We start from the raw sequence: 27,985 nt of genomic DNA, 5'->3' as shown, positions 1-27,985 counted from the left end.
CCCATGAGGTGGGGCCTTAGGATCCCTCCTTGACCCTGGGCTGGGCTTCCACTGTCAACGCAGTTGGGATGTGCCACGTCCAGGTCTCACTGTCCGGCACCAACACCCCCCACCCCCACAGCCTGCTGGCCTTGAGAAGTCAATGGCCTTGCTGGAGGGCATGCAGGGACAGCAGGAGGTGCTGCACACACAAGCCTGTGCATGGAAGCTGGGAGCACCTGCAAACCTGCCAGGGCACCTGTGGGGCCTGTGACCTGTGCCCCTTGGTACGTAGCGGAGAGCCTGGCAGTGCTGGTAGTTCTATGTGGGCGGTGGGCCATGGAAAGGCAGGCTGGATGGCTCTGGAGGGCCTCGCGTGCTCCAGGGGAGTGTGTGGCCTGGGACGCGGTGGTGGGGAGGGCGGACATGCCCTTGGGGGCACTCACCCTTCTTTAACTTCTCCTTGTCATCTGTTTCCGGCTTGGTGGCCATGACCTCAAAAAGGGTCTTGAGAATACTCCTCAGGTCGCTGGCATAGTTCGTCTGCAACTGGTCAGCCACCCCTGGGAGAGAAGGACAAACGGACAGCAGGTCAGGCCAACCAGCTACAGGGGCTCAGGGCTGCGAGCTGGGTGATCCTGGCCAGAGCTCACAGGCCGGGACTGACACATGTTCTTCAGGGCAAGAGGGGGCCGCCCAGCCCCTGGGCCACAGTTTGGCCGAAGTCAAAGCTCAGGAGTCCAGGGAAGGCTGGTGGCAGGGGTGACCACATAGACGGCCCCCTCCTAGCAGGAATGCACTCGCCCCACCCTCCCTGCAGAGACCCTGGGAGGTCTCCTCCCTCTGAAAATGAGGGCCCTCTCGGTGGAAAGCAGTGCTGGGTTAGCTCTGTGGGGGTGGCCCCGGCTGCCAGGGACAGCAAAGTGAGGGAAAAGCTGCAGGCATCCCACCGAAATGGGAGCCCAGCGACCCGTCCCAAGGATAGTGCTGCAGTCAGTGCTTCTAGAGGATTCTCTGTGCATCAGCAACGGCTCCAAGCACCTTCTGGGCATGATGTCCCTCTAACTCCTGACACAAACCTATGCAAACCAGAGCTCAGAGTCACTCGAGGTCCTCCTGGTCCCACCTGGCCTGGCTTGGCCGTGGCCGTGGGGCCCTCGCCCCCCAGCACGACCCTGATTCTGCAGGATCGTCAGGCCACAGGCCACGCTCCTGCCAAGCAGGCAAGCTGGAGCCCAGCCCTCAAAGGTGGGGGTGGGAAGGGCATGCAGGAGGCCCGAGGGTGCTGCACGCTTTTATACTGTGAACCACATGAATGTGTTCGTTAAACAGAGAGCCAGTGAAAAGCTCATGCGCCTCTGAACCCCCGGGGGTCGGGGGTGAACCAAACAGGCGGTATAGCCATCCCCAGAGAGGGAAACAAAACTAGGTGGGGTACACTAAGCCTGAACCATAAAATGAACAGAACCTCCCCGTGTGGGCCGCCAAGGCCCTGCGGGAGCCATGGGTTCCCCAGTCCCAGCTGGGGGACTGCAGAGGAATGAAGCCCTCTTCCCTGCCCCTGCCCATGAAGAAATGACACAGTGGGCAAGCCCCCAGGACCTCCACAGCCTGGCGCTGCCCGCCCCCCCCCCCCACACCCAGCCGGGCACCTGAAATGCAAACAAACAGGCGGTGGATGAGGTCGTGGCTGCCATGGAACCTGGACCGGATCTTCTCTCTTGTGGTCGAGGAGGCGGCTTCCAACCCGGCCTGGTCCGTGGAGCCACTGCATGAGGAAGGAAACATGGGGCGCATGGGGGGCATGGCCAGGGACTTCTGAAGCCTGAAAGCCCACAAGTGAGAGCTAAACTCTCGCGGCACAGGAGCCAAGATTCCCGGGCTTCAGTACGTCACCAGCACCCCATGGGGCCCCTAACGAGTCCGAGTGGGCAGAGGGAGCTGGATGAGGCAGGAAGGACCCGGCACAGGGTCTGGAGGTGGGTGGACCGGTCAGATTTTGGACTTCTAGCCTCTCCGCAGTGAGGGGGTGATTTTCTGTCGTTCCAAGCCCCCACATGTGGGACTCTGTTATGGAGACGGGGTCCTGCCCTCACCACGCACTCCCTTCTCTGCTGCGGCTGAGTGGAACCACCTGGGGGGAGCGTCCAATTCCTCCATCACTCCCTTCCTTTCTTCTCTCTCTACCCCTCTATCCTGCAATCTAAGAAAATTTCCCCATTTTCCCTTCCAGCCTTGTCCCTGACATTTAATATATGCTTTCCCTGTCGTCTCTGTCTGGGAATATTCATTATAATTTTTAAAAAGTTGCCAACAGCTGCCTACACTATCTCCTTTTTCTTCTGGGGAGGGAGTTGGTCTGCTTTCCACACCGGAGGCCTGGCTCAGCACACACGGCATCTGGGGTTGTCCGTCTGCACTCAGAAGGGGGCACGGCTGGGGGCCAAGGGAGCTGGGTCCACAACTTCAGAAAGAGAACTTGGTACCATCCGCGTGAAAGGAGAGCTGCCCACACAACACTCACGTGGCCAGCAGACGTGGCCGATCTTCACGGTGGCCCTGGTGGCTCAGAGGTTGCACAGTGGCTGAGTGGACAGACGTGGAAGGGAGCCGATCACAGCCCCTCACATGCTGTGTGGGTCCCTGACACACAGAGGAGAAATGCGCAGAACAGCTCAGTCTCATGCAGGGCTGGGCCCCGATGGAAGACCACGGAGAAGCACAGACGCCTCCAGCCACAGAAGAGGGACACAGGCCTGAACAGGGCCCCAGGGCTCCACGGGCCCCCTTCCTCCAGCCCAGTGCCCTCGAACATGACAAACATTTGTTAACGAGCTTTAAGTGTTTCCCTGGAGCGTGGAGCGGCCACGGCCGGCAGGCGGTGGGCTGGACGTGCCACTGCTCTGCTGGGACCCAGATGACGAACCACGGCTGTCTCCTCCTGAGCTGCACGGTTTCTGCGGACGGGGCCCCCGAGGAGAGGGAGTCATGCAAGGTAAGGGGGTGGGGACTTCACGGTGGGCAATGTCTGCTGCCACTCAGGATCCCCGGAGTCAGTGACAGCTCTGCCCAGAAGATTTGGGAGCAGGGACCCAAATAAACACGGCTCACAGGTGTTCACAGCGGCACTATTTTCAAGAGCCCCACGGTGGGTACAAGCCAAGCATAGATCAACAGAGAAGCCGGCAAACACCCGTGGTCCTTCTGCACGGGGAAGCACTATTCAGCTATAGAAGGAAGAGAGCTGTGTGTGGAGCACGATCAGGAGGAAGTGGGAAGACAGGAAGCTGTGACCCAGCAACTCACGAAAGGTCACAGTGTGTGACTCTGTTTATCTGAAATGTCTAGGGCAGGCAGATGGATAGAAACAGAAGGCGGGGCTGGCAGCGGGGAGAGGGAACCGCTGCTCAGGGACACGGCGGGGTTTTTTTTATCAGGTGACAAAAATGTGTGAATAGCTGCGAACATGCTAAGAACCAGTCAAGTGTACACTTCAAAAAATAAAGGAATGTTTTTCTTGTAATCACGTCGCAAACTCCTATTCAGGAAACAGCTCGTAAGGTAAATGTCCATCAGCAGTGGGTTGGCTCAACAAACTAGGTCCCATCCACACAATCTCCACTTTGTAGAAGGACAGAAGCTAGAAGTGTTGACAGATTAAGTGAAAAAGGTCGAATTCTAAAGTTAAAGACCTCGTATGTGCCTGGTGAGACATGGGGAAGACCATCCTGTCATTACCACCAAGTTTATCTGAGGAGCGGGACTATGGAGAAGTTTGTCTTTTCCCCAAGTGTCTTCTGTGAGCAAGGGTTACTTTTGTCATCAGAACACATGTGACTTTGGGGAGAAAGGCAGCGCGTCTGGCAGCAGATGGCACCACAGTTCTGCCTGTGGCGCGAGTCGGCCACTGAGTGGGTGCCCCTGGGGTTCAGCTCTGCAGCCCCAGCCCCACAGTTTGGCACCCCAGAGGCTGGGATGTCTTCCCGGAGACTGGAGCAGCGCGGCCTGCACACCGAAGCTCTCTGATGCCACAGACAGTGGAGGCCATGGAGCCTGAGACTCTGGCCAAGCGGGGGTCGGGGGGGTCAGCGGAGAGAGACACCAAACTCCACACAGAGGCGGATCCTAGGCAGGCAGTCGGCTTCGAAGGGCTGAGGGGAGCAAAAGAAGAGACCACCGGAACTAGAAGCGGGATCTCAGCTGGGACCTGAGCCGGGGTCTTGTCTGGGTCTGCCCTGCCCTGAGGGATGGCCATTGTTTGGGCACTGCCCAGGGCCACCCCTTCAAAAGGGTGTTGATTGTCCACAGGCAGTCACTAGACAGAGTGCTAGCCAACGGCAGGCACTGGACCCTCTGTGGACACCATATAGGCTGAAGGCAGAGGGGCACTCACATCTACAGGGGGACCCCGTTTCCCCACGTACTGCCAGCCAGCAGGCTGACAGCGTGGGGACTGTCCGGAGACCAGGCCCCAGGGCTCCTGCAGAGCCCTGCCCAGCTCAGCATGCCCACAGGGTGGGCCCTGGCAGACTCACAGAGGCAGGACGAACCTGAGGCCTCAGAGGAGCTCAGTACCCAGGACTTGGCAGGCCTAAACGCCCCTGGACATGCCAGGGGACACCCTGAGGAGCTGCAGCTCCTACCAAGATTACCGAAGGCCCAGAACAAACAATCTTTTCAAACAGAAGTTAGAACATGTCCCTCCTCTGTTGCAATCTTCCACCCCTGCTTTCCAGTCCAAGAAAAAGCAAAAATCCTTACTGAAGGTTACAGGCCCTGGCAGAATCTGGACCCCTCTCTGTCAACCTCCTTTCCCATACCTGCCACTTACTTATGCTTCTCAGACTTCCTCCTTGCTGTCTCAGAGAAGCCAAACACACTCTTGGCCACAGGGCCTTTGCATAGATGTCACTGGGCCCAGACCCAGACACCTCTATTTGGTATGCTCTGCTGGAAGTCCTTTCCTTGACCACAAGCAGGACCCCTGCCCCCAACAGCTCTTTTCCTGCCCCTACCCTGCATTGTGCAACTTGGGACACTCAGCACCCTGACTTAGCACGTGTGTGCTGACTCTGTCTTACTCTGGGAGAATGCAAGGCTGGCCCGGCAGCACCCTCTCTTCTGTTCATTGCTGCACGCCCAACATTGAAGGCAGCCCCACCCGCTCCTGCTCCTCACTAACCTCCCAATCTTTACCTGTTGGACAAAGAGTTTGCGTTCATTAGATGTGGGGGAGAACGAGAAGAGGGCTCCCCGTGGGAATGAACGCTTTCTGTCTGGAACACTAGATGGGGTTCAGGGAAAGGAGCCACCAGCAGAGCCTCCTCACGCCTCACAGCTTTGGAATGCTCCCCGCCCCCCACCATGAAGGAGGAGTGGGAGAGCCCCCAAAAGATGTGCCCACCCCAAACCCCCAGGACCTGAGACTGGATTGCCCGGACAGGCTCTAAATCCAACGACAAGGGTCCCACTAAGAGGAGCAGAGGAGACAGAAGGAGAGGAGGCTCTGTGTGGACGGAGGGGAGACCGAGGGACGAGGCCACATGGCCGTGAGTGCTGGGAGTCCCAGGAGCCAGGTCAGGAGATAAGGCCCTTCCCCTGGGGCCTCCAGAAGGAGCATGGCCCGATTTCAGACTTCTGGCCTCCAGAACTGGGACGTGGGATCTTCCTGTTGTTTGAAGCCCGGTGTGCCCTAGTTTGGTCCTGCTTCCCCGGGGAAACCATTCTGGGCACAGAACCGGCAATCCAACCCCAGGTCCATCTCTGCCCTGCTGGGCCCAGAAACTGTTCCTATAGACAGAATGCACGGTAGAATCACCACCGACGGGTCCAGGGAGAGAAGGCCAATCACATGTGGAGGGCATCAGGGCACATACGAGAGTGGCGGCCAGAGGCAGCGCTGTCCAGGCTCCAAGGACATGGCTGGTTCCCGCCAACGAAGCCCACTGGAGCTTGCCAGGCATTCTGGAGAGGCAGTCCCATGAAACACATAATTATGGCTCAAACAGTTCAAGGGAGTCTAAGCTCATAATCAGTGTTTAAACCTCTAGGGAAATCACCCTGCCAGGACGTGTTTGTCTGCTGCGTTCTTCCCACAATTTGTGCGGTGGCCACAGGAGCACGGAGTGGGGAGGAGCATGTGTGAGAGTCATGTTCCAGCACGCAGGGCGGGGCTGGAGGTGGGCGGAAGGCAGGGGAGCATAAGGCCACCTGGCCCTTAGGGTGGGAGGTAAGTCTTCTACCTCCTCTGCCTTGAGAGCTGGGGCCCAGGGCACAGTTTTGCTCCCCTCAGCATCCATAGTCGCACACTATGGCCCAGCCAGCCGTGCCCCACTGTGCCCCCGCCGTGACTGGCCGTGACCCCACTGGCAGCCAGGCCTGACTCCGCTTGCCCTTCAAACCTACCTCAAGAACCAGTCACTCTGCAGCCTCGTTTTTTTCGAAAGATGTCAGTTATTTGTCTGTTTATCTGTGCATTCCTTTAATGATGAATCCTGTTGTGTTTTACTCTTATGTGAAAAGGTTTAAAACTGAGATCCCAGGTGTGTGCGCGTTTAAGAGAGACCCTTGTGTGGGGAGACGCCCCAGTCCACCAGGCTGAAGCCCACCTGCTTCCCCATCCTGGTTCCAGGGTTACTGCTCCCTCCCTGCCAGTTCTGGGGAGGAGTGAGGCTGCCCGACACCACTGGGAAGGGGTCTGGTCCCCCCTGGCCGGGATGAGGGCCAGGACTTAGACATGGGCCCTTGGGGGCAGGAGCAGGCCATCACAGCCATGGGGGGTGCACGCTCTGGGATCAGGTTTCCTGGAAATATCTTCTGGTCATCACTATGGATAATATCCATCCAGAAGGACACAGGAGTTCAAGTGTCCTGCAACACTTGTGGGGGACAGCCAGGAAGCCTTGGTGAACCCCTCATCACTAAAGGATGTGCTGCAGAGCCCCGAGGACTGAAGAAGTTTAAGGGACAAGTGGTTTCCCCAAATAAGGAGGACACACAATAGACCCACTGCCCGGTGCCCCTGGCCCTCGCTGAGCCCTCCTAGCCCAACGACTGACAGACGGGGTGGCCGTGGCCAGAGTGGTGTGCCTGGGTCCCTCAGAGTCACTTCCCTAGACACAGGCCCCCCCAGGCCAGTCTCCCTAGAGTCCAGAGGGATGGAGAGCCCGGCAACATGCAGGTCCATCGTGTCTGGAGTCACCCCAAGCCTGCTGGGACCCAAAGAGGGTCTGTGAAACAGGGTGCATGTCCTCCTCCCAGGCTGGGGAGCACGTGATGCCTTGCTGCCTCCCACGTTGCCATGGTGACTCTCCGTTTCTCCCACAGCTGCCCTGGTGGGTCCCATGTGTCCCCAGACACTGGCACACCATCATGTCCAGCTTTGTCCACTTGTGAGATGACAGCTCTGTCCCCGACAGCCCCTAGGAGACACCTCCCAAAGCTGGGGCTGCAGGGCATTGGGAGGAGCTGCAGAGTCTGGCAGGGTAGCCCCCACAGCCATGAATATCCACATGGTACACACAGGCTGGGATGGGGGCATGGGCCCTGCTACAGGGGACCAGCTCTGGCTGTGCCTGAGAGATGGGCTGGACAGCTGCCACACCATGCTGAGGAGCAGGGGCCAGAAGAGGTCCCTGGCAGGGGCAGGAGTCTGAAGGACAGAGCCCAGGATGTGGGAGATTGGACGTGAGCCCCGGTGTCCCCTTCCAAATCTCAGGGTATCCTGCTGTGGCCGGCTGCCTTCCAACTCTTGGCGGCCCCTCATTTTCACTCGAGCTAGGGCAGGTGTGCTTCTCCCAGCCAAGGACCCCGAGTCACACCCTCCAGCCTAAGGGAGGTGTGTGGGAGCCAGGAGGATGGACTACATCACAGACCTGAGACTCGAGGCTGAACTCTGGGGATAGGCCCAGGGTTCTGCAGTTGGCCCCCAAAACAGAATCAGACAAATGAGAAGGACTTCCCCCCACTGAAGGGCTCTGAGCGCCTGTTTCAAATCTGTGAAACAAGGATGGCAAGGACATGCAGCCGCGGTGCCCCACAGGCCACTGGGCAAAGCACCCCATGAGTTTCATCAAAGGCACACAGTGACATGGTGTAGCAGGGATGGGAGGAATGGCATCGCAGACAGAGAGGGGATGGTGACCCAAAGAACAAGCAAGGACCAGAGGCAGGAGAGTGCGGAGATCACCTAGAAAACTGACACTGGTCAGGGTGCAAGGAACCAGCCACGGGGCAGACACTGGGGCAGGTGGCCTGGACCCCAGAGACCAGGAGCATAGGGACCCCTCACCCCATCACCCAGCTGTCTGGCATAAGCCTGTCTGAGGGGAAGTCAAGAGGATGGAGCAGGGACCCAGGATTATGTGAATAAGCTCTTCCACTCACCAAATAAGAAATGGGTAGTTGAACAAATCTATGTCTAGTGAAGAAACTGAAATAATAGTTAAAAACCTTCCCATGAAAACTCTAGGCCCAGATGGCTTCCCTGGTGAATTCTAACTAATATTCAAGGCAAAAATAGTACCTATTCTCTACATATTCTTCTGGAAAATTGAAGAAGTGGGACTGCTCCCCAACTCACCCCAGGATCTCAGCTTTGCTCTGATACCCAATCCTGAAAAAGACATCAAGAGAAAAGAAAACTGCTGTCTGACATTCCTCACCACCAGATGCAAAATTCTTAATAAAATTTTAGTAAATCAAAGCCAACAGCACATGAAAAGGATACCTAGTGGCCAAGTAAGGTTCCCAGGAATGTTAGGTTAACTTAACATCTGAGTATCAATCAATGCCATTTATCGCATTAGCAGGCTAAAAGATAATGATACGATCACAAAAGATGGAGAAAAAGCATTTCAGAAAAGCCATCTATTCTTGATAAAAACTCTCAGCAAACTGGTGATAAAGGAGAACTTCCTGAACCTGATTAAGAGCACTATGAAAATCCTACAGCCAACAGTGGATAGTAAATGCTTTCCTTCTGAGATCAAGAATAAGGCAAAAACATCCCGTGTCAACATTTCTAGTCAACATTGTAGTAGAGGTCCTTGCTAGGGCAAACATGCAAGAAAAAGAAGTAAACCACATCCAATGGAAAAGGAGACATAAAATTGGCTTTTTTCACAGGTGACAGCATCATCTATAGGAAGTCTGATGAATCTTCGTAAGAACCTTTATAAGTAATGAAGGGAGTACAGCAAAGTCGCAAGAGACGACACTGGTATACAGCCCTCAGATACATCTCCCTATATTAGCCGTCAATGACTGGAAATCAAAATTACAAGATAATATCATTTATGATAGCATCAAAAATGTAAAATACTTAGAGATTAATCTGACCTGACAAAAGATGGGCAAGACTTCGACAATAAAAACTGTGAGACTTTGCTGAGAAAATTAAAAACCTAACCAAAAGGAGGGGTGTACTATGTTCATGAGTCGGAAGACTTGATATTATTAAGGGGTTAATTCTTCCCCAGTTGATCTGTAGATTCAACAAAATTCCAAAGACCTAGTAGGCTTTGTTTTTGGTTTTGCTTTTGTTTTTCATATAAATTGACAACTTGGTTCTAAAATTCACATAAAATATAGAGGACACAGAAAAAGCGAAACAAACTTTGAAAAAGAAGTTGTAGATTTATACTACCTGATTTTAAGGCTCATTATAAAGCTACCATAATCAAGACAGTGTGGTATTGGTGTCCCTGCAGACAGATCAATGAGACAGACCAGTGAGTCCAGAAATAAAGCCACATGCATGTGGCTGACTGACCTGAGGAAGAGAAATTCAGTAGAGAAGGGATAGGCTTTTTCAAAAAATTGTGCTGAAACAATTGTTTTCCCTTATGCAAAACAAAATAAAACTTTGATCCATACCTCACATCATATACAAAGTTAGCCCCAAATGGATTACAGACCTCAATGCAAAACAAAAAGTATAAGGCTTCTAGAAGAGAAACCTTTGTGATTTGGGGTTATAAAAATAATTCTTAGCTATGACAGCAAAATTGCAATCCATGAAAGAAGGAAGTTGACAAACTGTGGACTTCATAAAAATTAAGGACTTCTATTCTTCAAAAGATACTCAGAATGAGAAGACAATCCACAGATTGGGAGAAAATATTTGCAAATTATATCTGTTAAAGAACCCCCAAATGAACGAAGAACACTCAAAACTCAATAAGGAAACAACCAAATGAAAGAAACAGCAAAAGATTTTAATAGAGTAGACGTTTGACCAAAGAAGGCAGGCTGATGGCAAACGAACACATGAAAAGACGTTCAGTGTCACTGGTCCTCAAGGGCATGCTGACTGGAACCGCGGTGGACACTACTTCACACCGTCGGAACAGCCCGGGTTAGAACACCTGGCACCTTGACCTTTGCTGGACCTAGGGCCTGGGGAACATCTCCCCTCTCCCATGCCTTCCATTCAGGTCTTGGGGACGTCTCCGCCCCAGGGAGGCCTCCCCTGATTGCTCCAACTGCAGGAGCTGCCTCAGACTCCACCTGTCACTCTCCATCTTATGCAGGCACCAGTGGAAGGACAGGTGGGGCCAGTGGAGGAAAGAGAGGGAGGGGCCCAGTCATGCCCTGACGATGGTGAAGGTGGAGAGAGCAGTAGGGTGGGAGGACTTGAGAAGTCTGGGGTGCAGGGAGGCAGCCAGCCTGGAGGAAGGAGCTCTCTGGGATGAGGGGGGCCTTTTAAGGTCATGCTAGGTGGGGTCACCAGGGGGCAGAGGCCAGGACGGAGCTGTCCTGGGTGCCCACTCACCAGGTAGTCACGGCCACCCCTCAGCCAGGCCAGCTCCACCCCTGGCTGGGAGATTGTAATAAGGACCCTAACACTGGGGAGGTCCGTCAACAAGAAGGGCAGCACCCTTCCCAGGACCCCTGCCTAAATGCTTACCGTGTGCGGGCCTACCCCATGGCCTTACAGGGTTGTAGCGGGCCTGTGGGGTTCTAGCGATCTGGGCCTTAGTCACTGTGCTTGCTGCAGTGTGCATGGGGGGTGCCTGTGAGGGGCTCAGGTGAGAGCCCGGCCCTGACTTGCCCTCTGACCGCATGCCTGCGCTCAGCTCCCGGCCCGCCCAAGGTTGGCTGTGTACTTGCTAACAGTCAACACGTCTCATCTGCTTTTCAAGAGTCAAATTAATTCCAAGTCCTTCTCTATTTTTAACCTGCTCAATCATTCTTGCTTTTCCTTCCAGGGACCGGACATGGTGGGAGAGCTCGGCGTTCTTTGCACAGCAGCGGAGACACTTGCCCCAGGGACCGAAGGCTGCAGCAGCAGGGCCTACATCCAGCAGTCCGGCCCCAGAACAGCTCTGGGCAATGATGGGTGTGTCCCGATGGGGTGGACACAAGCCCAGGGCCCCACAGCTGCCAGAGAGAGGTTGGGGTAGTCCTGCCCCCCATCACATCCTGGAGCTGCTCTTCTGCCAAGCCCCCAGGAAGAACCAGCCACAGAGCAGGCGGGCCCGGCCGGGAAACCGCTCCTCCGCATCTCAGGTCATCGAGTGGTCAACTGGCCCAGCCAGCATAGTCCTTTATGCTCCCATGCCTGACCCACACCCCCTTCCCTTTGAAGGTGTTGGCTCAGGACTCGATCCCCAGGGCAGCTCCAACCAGCCCCACCACCAGCACCAGGAGTTAAGGCTATGGATCATACACTGGGAAGGCCCTCCCGGTCGTGGTGGCCAGAAGATACCAGGGGCAGGGCTGATCCCAGCACAGAGGAGCTGGCCTGAATCCATCTGCTAGAGGGAAAGCTGTCGGGGGGAGGCATGCACACGGCACATCAGAAGAGCCACTTCTGGGGAAGTTTTCCACGTGATGGAGGCCTTGCCTCTGGGGAAGGTTTCCACATGACAGAGGCCTCCCCACTCACCACATGCTTCTGGAGGAAGCTCGGTCTGTTCAGCCACATGCTGCCCTTCCCTGGGCTGGCCACGGAGGCAGGGCCAGGGTCCATGGGATCTCAGACAGCGATGTCAAATGGTTCCCTCCTTCTGGGGAGGTGGGTCACTGGGGCCCAGGGGCCTCCAGGAAACACAGGATACCGGCGGGGGGCTGGACCCTGGGCATCCCCAGGGCCCGACGCCCCTGAACCTGGGTCCCAACCCCGGCAACAGACAGAGGAGCTCAGTTGCGGGGGCGGGGGGAACCATGACAGAGCCACAGTACAGAGAAAGGCAAGGCATCAACTGGAAAAGGAGCCAGGGGAGACTCAAGATCAGGCAGAGGTGGGGCTGGAGGCCAGAGTTGTCCACAGCCCATCAGCTTGGGACAGTCCCTCCCAGGGCTGCAAGTCACCCTACCAGCGGTCACGTCACCCGTGCAGAGTGGGAACGAGGCTGGAAACAGTGAAATCCGGTGATGCAATGGGGAGGGAAAGCCAAGATTCGACAGCAAGACAGCAAAGAACAGTAACACCCCTGAGCCATGCACCAAGGAAATAATGGGTGAGGAACAGGGAGTAATGAAGATGAGTAACAACAAGGAAAACGAAATGTAACAACCAGGAGCAACGTTCCGTTCCGTAGCTTCTCAGCATCTCCCCCAGACGCACCTGAGCTGGCGACTGTTGTTGGCCCATTTTGCAGCCGACAAAACAGAGGCTCAGGGAGGCTGAGGTCAAGCATCCAGCCACAGGTGCCCTCCCCCCCCTTGGACACAGCCTCCCACTGCCTCTGCAGGTGCGGGGAAGTGGGGCCTCTGACACCACTACCCAGACAGGTGAGGGGTACAACAGGGGAGGCGTGCCAGCTGTTCCCCTCTGCAGGGACGGAACACTGGGTCAGAGCACACATCGCCTGTTTAGGACAGAGGCTCAGAAGCCTGTGCCGAGGACAGCCCTCCCAGATTCTTAACATTCGACCCCAAATGACAGCCGGGGAGGCCCACCAGCTGCATGAGGGAGATGCAGGGGGACCGCCAGCCAAATTCACGAACGCAGCTGGAGAACGAATCCTGCAGAGCAGGCCTCCACGGTGGGACAGGGGAGCGACCCTGCCTGAGCGTCAGGATGGCCATCAGCCCTGACGGTCATGCTCTCTCCAGTGCTCAGAGATGGTCTCGGAAAGCAGGACCCCTGGATCTCTGAAACTGGGTCAGAGTTAGCAGTGGAACGAAGCAAGCCACAGGGCAGGAGCCAGAGAGGAGACGATGCCCTGGCCTGGGGGCGAGGACAGTTGGGAGGTGCACAACCAGCCAGAGAAAATAAGCAAAGCGAGAACCACAAGGCTTCTCTGGAATTTTCATAAATTCCATATAAGGAATTTATAAATTCTTCTATATAAGGCTTCTATAAATCAAAGGACATCAACACATGGAATCGGTGGGCAAGGAGCACGTGGGGTACATCTGTCCCCAGCAGACACACCAGACAGAAGGAACGCTTTCAAATCAGTAAACAAGTCATGAAAACCCAGCTGGAAAACAGGAGCAGTAGCTTCACACACGGATAAGGAAGAAGCGTGGGGGGTACCAACCGTCAGAGGAAAGCCAACTACCATACCCAGGGATTCGTGTTTCACTCTCAAGTCTCAATGGGGGGGAGGGGCACCTGCCGCAACAAATTGGTACATCGGCACGTGTCTGGAGAGCGATCTGACCATATATGGCGGCAAGGGGCAGGAAGACGGCACAGACTTTCTACATCTTTGGCGTGGTGACCTTACCAAGAATCTACTCTGAAGACTTAACCCCAGGGGCAGACACAGATCCCTAAGGCAGAAGGGCCACAGGGCCAGCTCAACACAAAAAGACACACGGACGTGGGAAAACATAGAATAAACTAGGTATGTCCTTATGTCCTTAGGATATAGTAGAATTCAACGGAAATAGTGTTTTTTAAGCACTTTCCAGAGAAATTATCATAACGTCGTGAATAAACTAAAACTGCTCATAGGATTCGGGGTAATTTTTATTTCCTTTTGTTTTTCTTCTTATGTTTTCAAAGTCTCTACAATGAACAGGGCCATGTTTATTATAAGAAAAAAGTGAGCCCGTGGAATTTTTTAAAAGAAGCAACAGGATGGAGACGCTCTAGTCAAATGTCCTAGGAAAGAGCAAAAACAGATTTGAGGAAGGCTGAGCTTCCGTGCTGTAGACAAGTGGCTTATTCAGGCTTCAAGAGCATGGAAGCTTCTGGAACAGTGAGTTAAGTCTAGACAGGGAACAACAAGCTCTTGAAAAATGCTAACTTTCCCTTTTAAAAGATCTTAAGTTTTCCTGAAAAGGTAGGAGAGAAGCCAGTAAAAAGAGCTGAGGGATGCATGGTTCCAGAACATTCTGCCGTGCTCGCTTCGGCAGCACATATACTAAAACCAGAACATTCTGCCAAGGTCTCTGCTGGGGGCCATGACCTAGCACCCTGGAAATGGCACTGATGGAATTGGCCCGTGTTGCAGGGGGTTGAACGTAGAGCCTGGGGGAACGTCCCAGAAGGCGCTTCTCTGGCCCAGACCCTCTGGCTAGCCTGGCACAGAACCCCAGTGCCCCGTCCTTCCACCAGGCTTCTGCTTCACCGGGGCATTCGCTCCCTGTGTCCTCAGGGAGACGCAGCATCGTGTGCTTCCTGCCTGGGCCATCTCTGTGTACCTCGCAGAGGAGTGAGGCTGCCCCTGAGTGACCTCCTGGCCAGACCACGGGGCTGGGAGCTTACAAGCCTAGCATCATGCCCGCTGCTCCCTCCTCTGGCCACTCGCCAGCCCCTGGGGCTGCGGCACCCCCTGCAAGCCAGCAGACAGGCAGGGAGCTACAGGCCAGCTGCCTCTCCAGGACACTGGCCTCCCTGTCTGCAGAACGGGAGGAATGAGCCCCTGCCCCTGCACTTGAGCCCTGTGGTCTCCATCGTGAAGCCTCTAGACATCGTGAGGGCGGCAGCACCCCAGACATCCAGGAATCTCCATGCTGGAATCTCGGCAAACTTTCCGCCTGTGGGCAACTGGTCTTTTGTGTCTGTCCATGTTAAGGGTCTCCCTGCTCTGTCACGCCCGCACTAGCGTTAGATCACACTCCATGAGGTTAGCCTGTGACCCAAGGGAGTGACGATCCTGATGTGTTTGCAGCTGGCAGACCATGGGCACCACATGCTAATACCCGGCTGACCCGGTTCTCGCTGCCCTTGGCGTGGGGTGGGGGGCCACCGCTGTCCGAGGTCCTGGCCCAGACGCATGGCTGTCCTGATCACCAGCCACCTGCCACATTCCTCCCTCCTCAGGCCCTCTGCATCTTCTGGAAGCTCCCCAAGAAGGTGGGGCTGTCTCAAGGCCACAGAGGGGCTTCCCTTTCCTTTCCTCAGCTCAGCTTCAGTGTTTGAGCAAAGCTGGATAGGGCCCGGGAAGTCATCTTCGTGATGCAAACGAGCAGTGTCCACCGTGGGAAATGCTGGGAGAGCAGGAGACAGAGTAGGTGTCCACTGGCTGGACCAGAGAAGGGAGGCAGGTCAAAAACTGAAAAAGCCGCATACCTGTCGAAGAATTTCTGATGATTTCCTATCATCCTTGCAGAAGAATGATTCACTTACCAATAATCAACTCTGTGGGGGATCCCGAGGAAGAAAGCCATCCAGCAGCTTGTGACAATAGTTCATTCCTCTGGACATGGCCGAGGAAGCTGGGCTTGCATCTCAAAAACAGCTTTATCAGAAATAGAAGATGTTTGCACCGTCTGGAGCAGCAGAGTCTGGCACAACCCCACGGCCAGCAGCAAGACCTGCCTGAGGGCACGCTGGCTCAGCCCCATGGGGGTCACGCGGCTGGACGGGACAGGGAGCCCACCTCCAAAAACTACGATGGCCCAGCCTCCAGGCTAGAAGGCCAGGAGAGCAGGGCACGCGAGAGTGTCTGCAGGGTGAGGCCCTGGGGGTGGGGGCGGGGAGAGAATGCACGTGTGTACATCTTTGTTTATATTTTTAAAATTGGAAGGGAAACTGTAAAAAACTTAAAACCTGTTACCTTTAAGAAGAGCAAGGTGAAGAGATAAACTTCTCTGGATCTACCTTACTTTATAGATTTGATGGGAACCAAACAAATATCTGAGATAATTATACGATTAAATGTCAACGGCCATCTCTCTACATCTCGTGCTCAGTGGGGTCAAATGAGCACTCTGACACCAGTGGCGTGGTCGAAGAGAGAGCGATGGTCTTGAGGCAGCTGAAAGCAACCCTGTGACTGTGCTTGCTGGAAGGACAAAGGGGCTGGCTGACTGGCTCTCAGCCAAAATGAGCGGCAAGGAGGTAGAAAATGGGGGCCCTGTGCACGTCCGGCTCTGAGAAATGGCTGTAGGACCAGTGTATGACCCACCAGGTCTCCTGCCCACACACCTAAAGGAAAGGAAACCTCTGAGCACACAGAGTGTGGATGTAGTTCTGCATGGCGACAGAAAAACGCACAAACGACACCCGCGCACCGGTGGATGAACAGACAGATGGAAGGCGTTCTGTCTGTCCAACGGGACATTATCCAGCCACAGAGAGGAAAGAAGCGCCGTGGACGATTGTTCTGGCACTGATGAGCCTTGGAAGCCTCACGCTCATGGAACAGACAGGCGTGAGGTTTACATAGCGTGGGGTTCTGCGTATGGGAAGCATCCAGAAGAGGCAAGTCCGTGGTGACAGAGAGGAAGTTAGCGGTCGCTGGGGGCACAGAAGGGATGTGGAGCAATGGCAGACGCCATGCGGAGCTGCACGGGGCACATGGGCGCCTGTCACACGCTGCCAGAGGACTGCGGCCACAGGGGCTGTGTGCGGCCTAAAACTCCTCCCCATCCTCCCACCTCCTGCCGGCAGACCCAGCAGGCAAGGTCCCGCTGAGGGGACAGGGCTGGGGGCTGTGACCATGTAACAATCGGGGTGACCCCAGTGCCCCCTTTCCCAGTGCGGAGCCTGCAGTAGGCACACGGCGGTCATGAGGGAATGTTCACTGAATCTGCTTCACCGGGAAAGGTCCAGGGTATGGGGAACAAGGGAAGGGAGAGTGGCCTTGAGGCAAAAGAGGTGGGTGGGTGCCAGGGCCCTGCAGACTGCCCCCCACCCCTGGCCCACCCTTCCTGGTTCCCTGCCTCGGGAGGAGCACACAGGAGCTCCCCTGGGGAGAAGAAGGGAGGGGACAGGAGGACAGAGTCCTGGAGGCACTGTGGGAGAACATAAGGGGGCGGACCCAGGATCCCAGCACAGCCCTCAGGGTGCCACGCCCACTGCTGGGCACCTGCTGGTGTAACTTGTAACCCCAGGTGAGCTGGGTAGCCACGCGGGTAGGCGGGCACTCGCTGAGGCCCCCACAGTGAGTGATGTGGAAAGCAACCTCAGAGGTGGCCGCCGCCCAGTCCCCGGATAGATGAGGATGACCTGGGGCCAGGATGGGCCCTGGCAGTCCAAGGGGGTGGCCAGAGGGCTTGGCACTGGGCCCACGTCACCTGAAAGGCTCCTGTAACATCAGTAGCAGGGTGGCCCGGGGCTCACTGGGGACATTTCTCTGCTGGACTGGGTGAGCAGGCTGCTACTCGCTGCTTGACTCCCACATTGGCCTCCCCCCAACCTGAGAGCCCTGCGGGCAACACCTCAGGAACGAGCCCTGGATGTGAGGAGAGGAGCCTGGGCGAGGCTAGAGCCAGCTCTTACCTGGAGTCTGACAGGCGCTGAGGCTCTTCCTCGGCCGCCTCTCCCTGCGGACTTTCCACCCTGGCCTTCGACGGCTGCCCCGAATCCGGCGGTCCAGCCTGAGGCTCCCTTTTTGGACTTGCACCATTGGCCGCTCCAGGTGACCTGTCCACTGTGTCCAGCTGAGGCCCCGAGGTGTGTGTCAGGCACTTGGAAGTAGAGGCGTCCTCTGAGGGCAATGCCTCTGGCACAGGCAGGGCCTCCTCCCATCTCTCAGCAGAGCCCTTGGCGCTGGCCTTGGCAGAGCCGACGTAAGAGGCGCTAATGACACTTCTGGGGCCACACTTGTCATGTAGACTCTGGGCGGCGCCATCCTCCCTGCCGCCGCCACAGCCCCCACAGCACACGCAGGAGTTAAGGAGGCAGCTGGTGGCCGCAGTACTGAGTTTGTGGGAGCCACTGTGTGTCCCCTGGGCCACAGGCCCCGACAGGGAGATGCCGTCTTCAGAGGCTTCCGGGGTGGTGACGGCAGAGCCCCCTACAGGGGTTGATTTGGGATTGAAGATGACAGTAGCTGAGAGTTTCATGCCCCCGGTCCGGTGGGCGATCATCTCAGCCGTCTGCGCAGCGTCCCCACCCCCCTCCCAGCCATCCAGGTGCGGCTGCGCATCCAGGCAGCTGCAGGAGTTGGGACCCAGCGCCCACATCTTGTCATGAGGGACATCGTTGTTATTGCTCATGTCCCCCTCCTCTGCCTTGGAGGGACCGCTACCCCTGGCCTCTCCGTGCCCTCCGCCTGGCCCTCTCTCCTGGGGGTCAGTGCAGGCACTGCCTGCCCACCCAGATGGGCCTCCTGGGGCCTCGGCAGCCCCCTCCACATCATCCATGAAGAACACCCTTCCTTCTTCCTCGTCGTTGCCTGGCCGCAGCCGAGCGCTGCCTGGGGATGCCTCCCCACGGGGGCTACCCTCCACCCCTGGCCGGTGTGCGGGAGACTGGCAGGCACTGGGCGGGGAGAGGAGGGATGACATCTCATCCCCTGCCCTGTGGACCATGCGGTCGAGCTGCTCTAGCTCCTGGCTGTCGTACTGCATGGAACAGGCCAGCTCTGCCTCCGGGGTCTTGGCCTTGGCTGAGAGCAGCTCCTCGGTGGGGAGGGGTGAGGGAAAGGCGGGTGTCAGGGCGGGGGGCACCGGGGTGTCTGCCCGGATGGGGAACTCCACGTCCTGGGAAATGCAGAGGTTCCTTTCCAGCGTGTGAAGCTCGTCTTCTGTCAGGGTCTGTAGCAAGTCCCTACAAGGGTCAAGACAAAAACCACAGGTGAGGGTCCCAAAGGCCACAGCAGCCCCCTGGCCAACAGCAGACGGACACAGCGCCCTTGATGTCTGCATCAGCAGAGAAGCAACAAGGGATCGGACCCTGGCAGTGAAGCACACAGGGCACATACTTCCCGCACTAGGAAACGTGGCACAGTTCTGCAGGGATCCTCCCCAGCTGCAGGTCAGACCACGGCTGTGGGGAGGGATGACTGCCTTCCCGAGAGGCGTCTTTCTCAAAAGTGAGGCTCTGAAAACTCTTGTGGAAAACAAGGCTGCCCTGATTCTTAGGGACCTGATCATCATGTTAAGAAAACCTTCTAGGGGGCGCCTAGGTGGCTCAGTAGGTTAAGCCTCTGCCTTCAGCTCAGGTCATGGTCTCAGGGTCCTGGGATTGAGTCCCACATTGGGCTCTCTGCTCAGCAGGGAGCCTGCTCCCCACCCCCGCCTGCCTCTGCCTTGTGATCTCTGTCAAATAAATAAATAAAATCTTAAAAAAGAAAAAAAAAGAAAAAGAAAACCTTCTAGGAGTGAAAACAAAATGCTGGTTCACATTCTAGGCTCTCACTGTGCACATGTTCTCAAGCGCCATCCCTGTGCCAGGCGGGGAGACAGGCAGGCACAGGTCAGGCACGTCACACCCTTGGAGGCTACACTGGAAGAGTCACTGTTTCTGTGAATGATGACTGCCTCACAACTACAGCAACTACAACAAAGAAAAATGCCTACCAGCAGGAGGCTTAACCCAGGAAGATTTCCTGGAGGAAGGGGCACCAAACCAACGACCTGAAGAAGTTAATGTGGCAATGCCTGGGATGGATCTCAAGCAGGTCTACGTGGATGTGCCATGCTCTCGGCCAGTGCCCGTCTGACCAGGCTAAAGAGCCCTGTGCAGTCACAGAAATGCCAGAAAAGTGTACTTCCCAGAAACGCACAGCTTGCGACTCTTCATAAACTGAGCACGCCCATGTGGGCAGCACCTTGATCCAACCGTGGACCGTGAACCAGGCTCACAGGCCCTCATGTGCCCTCCCACTCACCCGCTGCCATCACCAGCACCCTGACTTCCAAAGACCGAAGCAGTCGCCCTGCATAAATGGGGATGTGCCATCCACACTCTCTACAGGCAGGCATGGTTTGGCAACACCATGTCTGTATAGAAGCACCAGAGGAAATGCAGGAGGCCCAGTTAAATAGGAGTTTCAAATAAACGACAAGTACTTCTTAAGCATATGAATATTTTTTAGGATAAGAATGTCCCAAATGGGGAGTATGTGGGATATTCTTGCATTCAGAAACTGCTGTTTATCTGAAATTCAAATTCAATAGAAGGTTCTACTGGTTTTGTCTTGTTGGATCTGGTAATGTAGGGTTGGTCAGGGTTGGTTAGGTTCAGTGTCCTGGATGGTCCAGTCTCATGGGTAGGAATCAGTTCCACACCTGTTGGGCTCTGGATGCTCCAGCCACCCTCTCTGAGCACCTCCCTGAGAAACCTGTAGGCGCCTGGGAGGGGGTGCGCCCAGGGAACGCGCCTGCACCCTGCTGCGGGGCTCCCGCTGCGCTCCCTGGACATCCGTTCGCGGCTCTGTGGTCTGTTCGCTGGCACCGCCAGGCACTCCTGGGGTTTTCCACTTTAAACTGCTCAGCCTGCTGACTGATGAAGGGCAGAGCAGCTTACAGGCTTGGCAGCCCTCCTCAGTGCCCTCTGTGAGGCCTTTTCAGATCTTCTGCCCGTTTTTAGTTGGGTTATTTCTGTTGTTCTTACAGATCGACAGGAGTTCTTTATGTTTTGCATTTGAGTTCTTTCTTGGACACGTTCTCCAACTCTGGGGCTTTCCGCCTCCATTCTCGTAATGGTACCTTCGGAACAACTGAAGTTTTAATTTCAATGAAGTTCAATAAATCACATTTTCCTTTATGTTTAGTGCTTTTCTGTCCTGTTTAAGCAATCTGCTACTCCAAGTTCACAAAGATGTTCCTGTTGTTTTCCTCGGCAATCTTCATTGTTTTTACTTCCCACGTGCAATTTATCCGGAGTTGATTCCTGTGGGTGATTGTGGTAAGGATCCAGACCCGTTTTTCCTCATGTGGATATCTGCTGACTCAGCCCATTTATTGGAAAACAGCAACCACCTCCCACTGCCCTGCTGTGTCTCCTTTGTCTTCAATCAGGGAGGCCCGGATGTGTTGGTCTGTTTCTAGGCTCCATTCTGTTGACACTCCCGGCCCTGCACAGCTATCTACAGCAGAAATGCACATGTGTTCACAAGCGTGGTCACACCAGTGTCATTTATGGAAAGAACCAAAGCCCAGCATGTAGAATGTGTAAATAATGCTCTTTCTCTCCAGCAATCTTCTTTCTGGCTAGTTTCCGTCCCTTGCATTTCCACATGAATTTCAGAATTAGTTTGTGAATTTTTACCAAAAGAGACAAAAACCTCCTAAAATTCTGATTGAGACCGCACTAAATTCATAGATGGATCGGAAGATAACGGACACCTTTGCAATGTTAAGTTCTCCACTCCTTGACTAGGAATCACTCTCTCTTTACGTCTTTAACATTTCATGCCAGTAACCTCTTGTAACTTTCAACAGAGGCCTTAGACAACTGCAGATAGATGCTGAAGCAGCTGATATTTACTGACATTATTGCAGGTAATATTTAAATTTTTTATTGTGCTAAAACAGCTATGATGTGAAATTTATCATCTTAGCCACTTTGAGGGACGACTCAGTGATATTCACATCCTAGCACCACCATCACCAACATCTACTCCTAGAACGCATTCATCTTATAAACCGGAACTCTGTCCCCACAAACGCTAACGGCACGCTCCCCACCCCTGGCCCAACACCCACCACCCGCTACCTGTCTCCACGATTCTGACTAGTTCAGGTCCCTTGTGGAGTTGGAATCTCACATAGTTTGTCTTTCTGTGGTTGGTCTATTTCACCAAGCACATCCTCGGGGTGCATCCCTGTGATGGCAGGAGTCAGGAGTTCCTTCCTTTTTAGGCTGAATAACATTCCATTGTGTGATGGGCCACATTTGGCTTCTCCACTCATCCACCAGTGGACACCTGGTTCGCTTCCATGCCTTAGCTGTTGTGAATAATGCTTATTGGAACACGGCTAGACACATGTCTCTTTGAGACACTACTTCAAGCTCTTTGGGGAATATACCCAGGCGTGGAATGGCTGGATCATCTGACAATTCTATTTTTCATTTTTTGAGGGAACTCCACAGTGTTTTTCCATGGCAGTCGCACCATTTTGCACTCCCACCAATGAGGCACAGGATTCTAATTCTCCACATTCTTGCCAACACATGGCCTCTGTTGTTGTTGATTGTTAGTTTTGGAAAGAGCCATCCTACTGGGTTGGAGGTACAATTTCATCGTGAGTTTGATCTGACAAGGAGTGATGAACAATTTTTCCAGAGCTTGCTGGCCACTCACATACTTTCTTGGGAGAAATGTCTGTTCAAATCCTTTGCTCTTTTGAACCGGGTTGTTTGGCTTTTCTTGGTGAATTTTAGGGGTTCTCTATAGATTCTGGATGTCGATCCCTTATCAGGTATAAGATGTGAGAATATTTTCTCCAACCTGCGGGCTGCCTCTCTACTCTGTTGAGAGTGTCTCACGTTGTACAAAATTTTAAAACTTTCAAGTCTAATTTGTCTATTTTTTCCTCTTGTCGCCTGTGCCTTTGGTGTCCTGTCCAAGAAATAATTTCCAAAATGCAACGTGAGGGGCGCCTTGGTGGCTCAGTGAGTTAAGCCTCTACCTTTGGCTCAGGTCATGGTCTCAGGGTCCTGGGATCGAGCCCCACTTCGGGCTCTCTGCTCAGCGGGAAGCCTGCGTCCCCCCCTCACCCCTCTGCCCGCCTCTGCCTACTTGTGATCTGTCAAATAAATAAATAAAAATCTTTTTTAAAAATGCAACATGATAGAGCACTTGTCCAAGATGGTCTTGTAGGAGTTCTATTGTCTCAGTTCTCACATTTCTGTCCTGGGTCCACTCCGTCATTTTTGTGTACGGTTTCCACTTCACATGTGTGTGTATGTATCTCTCTCTCTTATCAGATTAAGGAAATCACCACTGATGTTTTCATCATAAAATAGGCATTGAATTTTTCAAATTCTTATGCTGCAATTTCAAAATGATTCGGTTTTTCTTCTTTTAAAAAATTAATGTAGCAAAACATTGATTTTATTTCCAAATGCTAACGATGCTATGTGTCATCTGAACTCCACAAGACATGGTGATGATCGTTCTGCACAAAGCACATTTCTTACCCACCCACACAGACTCCTTCAGTCTCTCCTGCATTTCCACATTTGTATCTGGGCATTTGCCTTTGCCTGAGGAACTCCGATTAGCTTTTCTCCGTGGGCAGGCTGCTGCTGAATGCCTTCAGGTCTGCTTTTCAATAACTCACCATTTTGCCTTCATGCTGGATGGATGTTTTCTTCCAGCCCTTGAAATAGCATCACTCCATTGCCTTTGGGCTCCCGTTGTTCGTTTCTCAGGAGACAGCTATCAATCTCATATTCTTTTCCCAGAAATATGTCCTTTTTCTCTGGCCGTGTTTAAGATTTGTTTCTCTGTTTTCAGCAGTTTTACTTTGATATACTAAGTCTGCTTCTATTTATCTTCCTTGTAGTTCTTGAGCCTCCTGGGTCTGTGGGCAGAGATCTCTCTTCAGTTTTGGAAAATTCCTTCTTTTTCTTCTTCTTTTTTTTTAAAGATTTGATTTTTTAAAGTGATATCCACACCCAGCATTGGGCTCAAACTCAAGAGTGGCAGGCCCGCCCACCCAGACTGAGCCAGCCGGGTGCCCCTCTTTTCTTCCTTCTGATTCCAGTCACGTACGTCAGACCTCAGAGCGTGTTGCACCTGTCTCTGATGCTCTGGAATGTTTCCCCTGCCCATGTCCCAGCGCCCAGTGTCCCCCACCCACACGCTTCCCCCATAAGGTACACCATGTGTGTACCCAGTGCCCTGCTTTTCCCATCCACCATCTCTCCTCATTCATCATCAGACAGCCAGGGAGGGCAACAGTGATGGCCTCTGGGTCCAGGGTCACAGTTTGCCCAGAATGGTCATGACCAGGCCCTGGTGTGAGGCAAGCAGCAGGAGCCATCTTTCGGATGAGCCACTGTCTGGACCAAGCACCTATCACAGGACCCAGGCTGTGCCTCACCCACCCCCAGGGCCAGTGACTCTCCAAGGACCACCCTGCTGGGCCTATCCCTGCCATCTTCTTTTGTTTTTTTAAGATTTTATTTATTTATTTGACAGACAGAGATCACAAGTAGGCAGAGAGGCAGGCAGAGAGAGGGGGTGGGGAGGCAGGCTTCCTGCTGAGCAGAGTGCCTGATGCAGGGCTTTATCCCAGGACCCTGGGATCATGACCTGAGCTTTAGGTTTAGAGGCTTTAACCCCCTGAGCCACCCAGGCACCCCTCTCCCCTCCATCTTGATTCACAGTATGTTGGCTCTTGCAGGGGCCAAGGGCAGCTGGGAGCAGAGGACTCTCCAGCTGTCTGCCTGAACTGGCACCAGGAAAGGGAAGCCAGCGCCGGGCTGCCCTGGGCTAGGCTGTCCTGCTGGACCCAGGAAGTCCACACGGAAGTCCACAGAGTCATTAGTTCCACCAAAAGCACAGAAGGGAGCTTACAGAGACTGGGACCACGGTAAGAAAGACCTCAGAGTCTGAGGCCACAAGGCCAGGAGGAGTTCAGAGGATGAGGGCCCACAGCCTCCTGCTGTGCCATCTGTCCAGGGCCACCTGGTAGGGCTCTGGGCCAGTGGGAAATGAGGGTTTGTGGGGAGGCCCAAGATGGAGGAGGCTGGCTTGAGGCCTGTTGTTGCTGAAAGCCGAGGGGAGCCCCTTAGAGCAAAGGACAGTCACCCACAGCAGGCACCTCCAGGCCACCAGGGCAGCACACAGGGTGCCGAGGACATCAATGCCACCTGGACCCATTGCCTGGGACTGCCGGGGGAGCCATGACAAGTCACAGCAGGGGAGGAGCCCTGGTGCTCAAGATTGCAGGGCACCTCGGCTCTATACTGGTGGGAGCACCCACGAAAGCCCAAGCAAGCACCCGTCCCTGCATGGGCCCCAGGCGCAGCCCTGCCACCGCCCTCCCAGGGCCCACCCCTCCCCTGCAGGCTGTGTGGCTCTGGGGGGCACCCATGTCATCCCGTTTCCCAGCCTCTCCCTCTCGCACAGAGGGCCCGGGGCCAGAGCTTTCAGCATGGTGGCTGCAGTCATGTGACTGGCAGTTTGTGCCCAAGGTCATGCTGTTACCGGCCAAGCACAAAGAGCTGGGTTCTGAGGGGAGACAAGGGTGTATGTGGGTATACATGGGGGCTCGAAACACTATGAACCAGTAACTACAGACGAAGACCAAGGCGCACCTCTGCCTTGAGCAGAGAGGACCGGGAAGAACCCACTTGTCCTCACAGAAAGGAGGGCTGGGGCCCAACAGGGACCACAGCACCCCCCTCCTACCCTCTCCTGCCCTCCCGGAGCAGCCCCTCCCCACCTTATTTTTCGCAGCAGCGTGTGGAAGGGCCGGAATAGCTCGGACATGTCTTCTGCCTTGCGGTCCAAGTTCAGAGGTCCATCTGCATAGACCACGAGGCCACTGCATTCAAGACAAAAGCCAGGATGGCATGAGGCCCTGCAGCCCCCCAGGATAAGCCCAGACCACAGCCAGGGGCTCTGAGACCACACACACCTCACCTCTTGTGACTGAATCTTAAATACATTTAGAAAAATGCACTGAAAATTGCCAGACTTGATCATCTTCTGAAGCTGATTAGGGGATGTTCACTTGAGGGATCATAAAATAATCATAAAAATTTATCTGTTCACATCACTGCTGCAATCAAAGAAATCAGCATCAATATTTGTTACTAAAACTACCTCCTTGGAAATGGAAATTTCGAGTTTGTGTTTAAATGTAACACACATGCAGAAGCTTTTGAGAATTAGTGGGGTGCCCCTACTGCAGATGTGACGGGGAAGTGGGAAGTGAGAGTTGGGGCCCCTACTAGCCACGCGCCCATGGCTCTGCACCAAGGCACACAGACACTTGAGCCTTGGGGACTGGGCCCTGGCGGGGTCCCACAAGGGCCGGAGGAGCATCTCAGGGACCCTTGTCGCAAATAGGGTGGGACTTCTCCCAGACGTGCCTCCAAGCTGCCCTCCCAACCTCCCACGGGACTCCGGGAATCGGCCCTCACTCACCAGACTCCACACTGAGTCCTTCCAACTCCCTGACCACAGCCTCTCCTGCCTCCCAGACCACACCAGCTGTGACAATCCAGTACCCCCCACCGCCAGCCCCGCCCACCTGGAACCCTGGGAGGTCCCCCACAGTGAGCTGTGTGCTTCGTGGCTCCCCTGACCTTTGCCCAGCCTGTCCCCAAGCCCCCTTTCCCTTGTAGAGGTCTGGCTCCTGCTCCCTCACTCTTCAAGCCTGGAGACAGCCTTGTCACCCCCAGGAAGGACAGACCCTCTCTCCTCGGTCCCACGGCTGAGCCCCATGTGGCTCTGCTCAGATGCCCTTCCAGGGGGTCCCCATTCCACAGGCAGCACCTCATTTATTCCCTGTGGCAATCTTGCCATGCACTGCCCAGCCCCAAGCATGCCCACCATCCTGTCCAGACCTGCTTCTCCAAGAGCAGGACCATCCCTGGAGGACCCTTCTGGGGGTACCTCCTCCTGGAGCCCCAAGACCAGACAGCTCACATTGAGGGGCCACCCAGGGAATGAACTCCCCCACACAGTGACTGTTCCTTGCGTCCTTGTCAGAGCACAGGGGAGGGACTCGCAGATTTGTTTGCATGAATGAAGAACTGCCCCCGTGTCTCTCTCTGCAAATGAACAGAATCTCATCGCTGCACTGGGGTCAGGTTATCACCACCCAACATGGAGTCCTCGTTGGCTCAGGAACGCGTCCAGTACAGGGAGAGAAACTGGTAAAACTGAATGGACTGTTTTCCCTTAAAAAGGTTAGATTCCACATGCACAAAGGAAGATTCAAAAGTCACAGGAAAATCATGGGCTGTGCTACCTCCTCTGGCAGCTGGAGGGTTGGGGCTGCCAGGAGCAGCTGTGTCCTGGACATAGGTCTGGACGGAGGGCAGAGGACAACCTGGCCAGCCTTCCATTCCTTCCAGTATGTTTTATGGGTCTGACACAAGCTGACAGTTCCAGTTAAATTAACAGTATTTGGGGGACAACTTCCCAATATAGAACCTTAACTTCATGGTTGAGTCAGTGTTCTCAGCACAAAGGCCATGAAAAGGGGCCCTGCCCGGGCTTCCTGGCAATCTTGTCCTTCAGAAAGCAGCAAAGGGGGCAGGAAGGGAGCCTGACTCTGCTCCTGGATCCCAGGGAGGACACTGGCTGCCCCATCAGTGCCCTGAGAACAAGGCCCGGGGCTGACTGGCTGGTCTGGAGACTGAGAAACAAAACCAGTACTTAGGAGGGCTCCCAGCACAGGATCATCCCAGGCCACAGAGGCCGGTGCTCCTGCCACTGCTGAGGAGGGCAAGGCAGCCCCCGGGGCTGAGCCTGGCAGAGATGGAGGGAGAAGGGGCTGCTGGGCACACTCAGAGTCAGGGGTGGGTGGCTGGCTAGAGTGGGCACCAGGCAGATGCCCGGCCTGAGAGGAAATCTGAGTCTCCACTCCCATTCTTCAAGTCACCTTTTCACTGTTTCATAATGTCCTTTAATGCACAAAAGTTTTAAATTTTGATGAAGTTCAATTTGCCTATCTCTTCATTTGTCACTCATGCTTTTTGTATCAAATCTAAGAATCTACTGCCAAGCCAGGGAATGTGAAGATTTACCTCCTGTACTAGTCAGAGTTCTCCAGAGAAATAGAACAAATATAGTGTGTGTGTGTGTGTGTGTGTGTGTGTGTGTGTGTAGGGAAGGGGGAGAGCTTGGGTGGTTGGTTGGTTTGTTGGGTTTATTTGTTTTAGAGAGAGAGATATTTTGAGGAACTGGTTCCCATGACTGTGGATGGCGGCCACATCCAAACTCTGCAGAGTAGGAGGGCA

The 27,985-nt window shown here is 54.6% G+C and overlaps 1 protein-coding gene across 2 annotated transcripts in view; it reads right to left on the bottom strand.

The window, feature by feature from the left end:
• The window catches only part of LOC111149180 (zinc finger FYVE-type containing 28), a 105,365-nt gene that overhangs the window by 3,673 nt on the left and 73,707 nt on the right, over nucleotides 1-27,985 (bottom strand). Inside the window, exons 5-9 of one of the 2 annotated variants that reach the window (XM_022506122.1) lie at nucleotides 25,456-25,557; nucleotides 17,609-18,880; nucleotides 8,561-8,593; nucleotides 1,632-1,747; nucleotides 426-542 (exon numbers count right to left, since the gene is read on the bottom strand). In XM_022506122.1, coding sequence (XP_022361830.1) covers nucleotides 426-542; nucleotides 1,632-1,747; nucleotides 8,561-8,593; nucleotides 17,609-18,880; nucleotides 25,456-25,557 — 1,640 coding nt within the window. The remainder of the gene's footprint in view (nucleotides 1-425; nucleotides 543-1,631; nucleotides 1,748-8,560; nucleotides 8,594-17,608; nucleotides 18,881-25,455; nucleotides 25,558-27,985) is intronic. The other variant, XM_022506123.1, reaches the window with a different exon arrangement.

Source organism: Enhydra lutris, unplaced genomic scaffold (genome assembly GCF_002288905.1).
Source record: "Enhydra lutris kenyoni isolate GAN:26980312 unplaced genomic scaffold, ASM228890v2 scaffoldscaffold21, whole genome shotgun sequence".
NCBI lineage: Eukaryota > Metazoa > Chordata > Mammalia > Carnivora > Mustelidae > Enhydra > Enhydra lutris.
The sequence above is the reverse complement of the archived record's forward strand: the minus strand, read 5'-3'. Positions and strand labels throughout refer to the sequence as shown.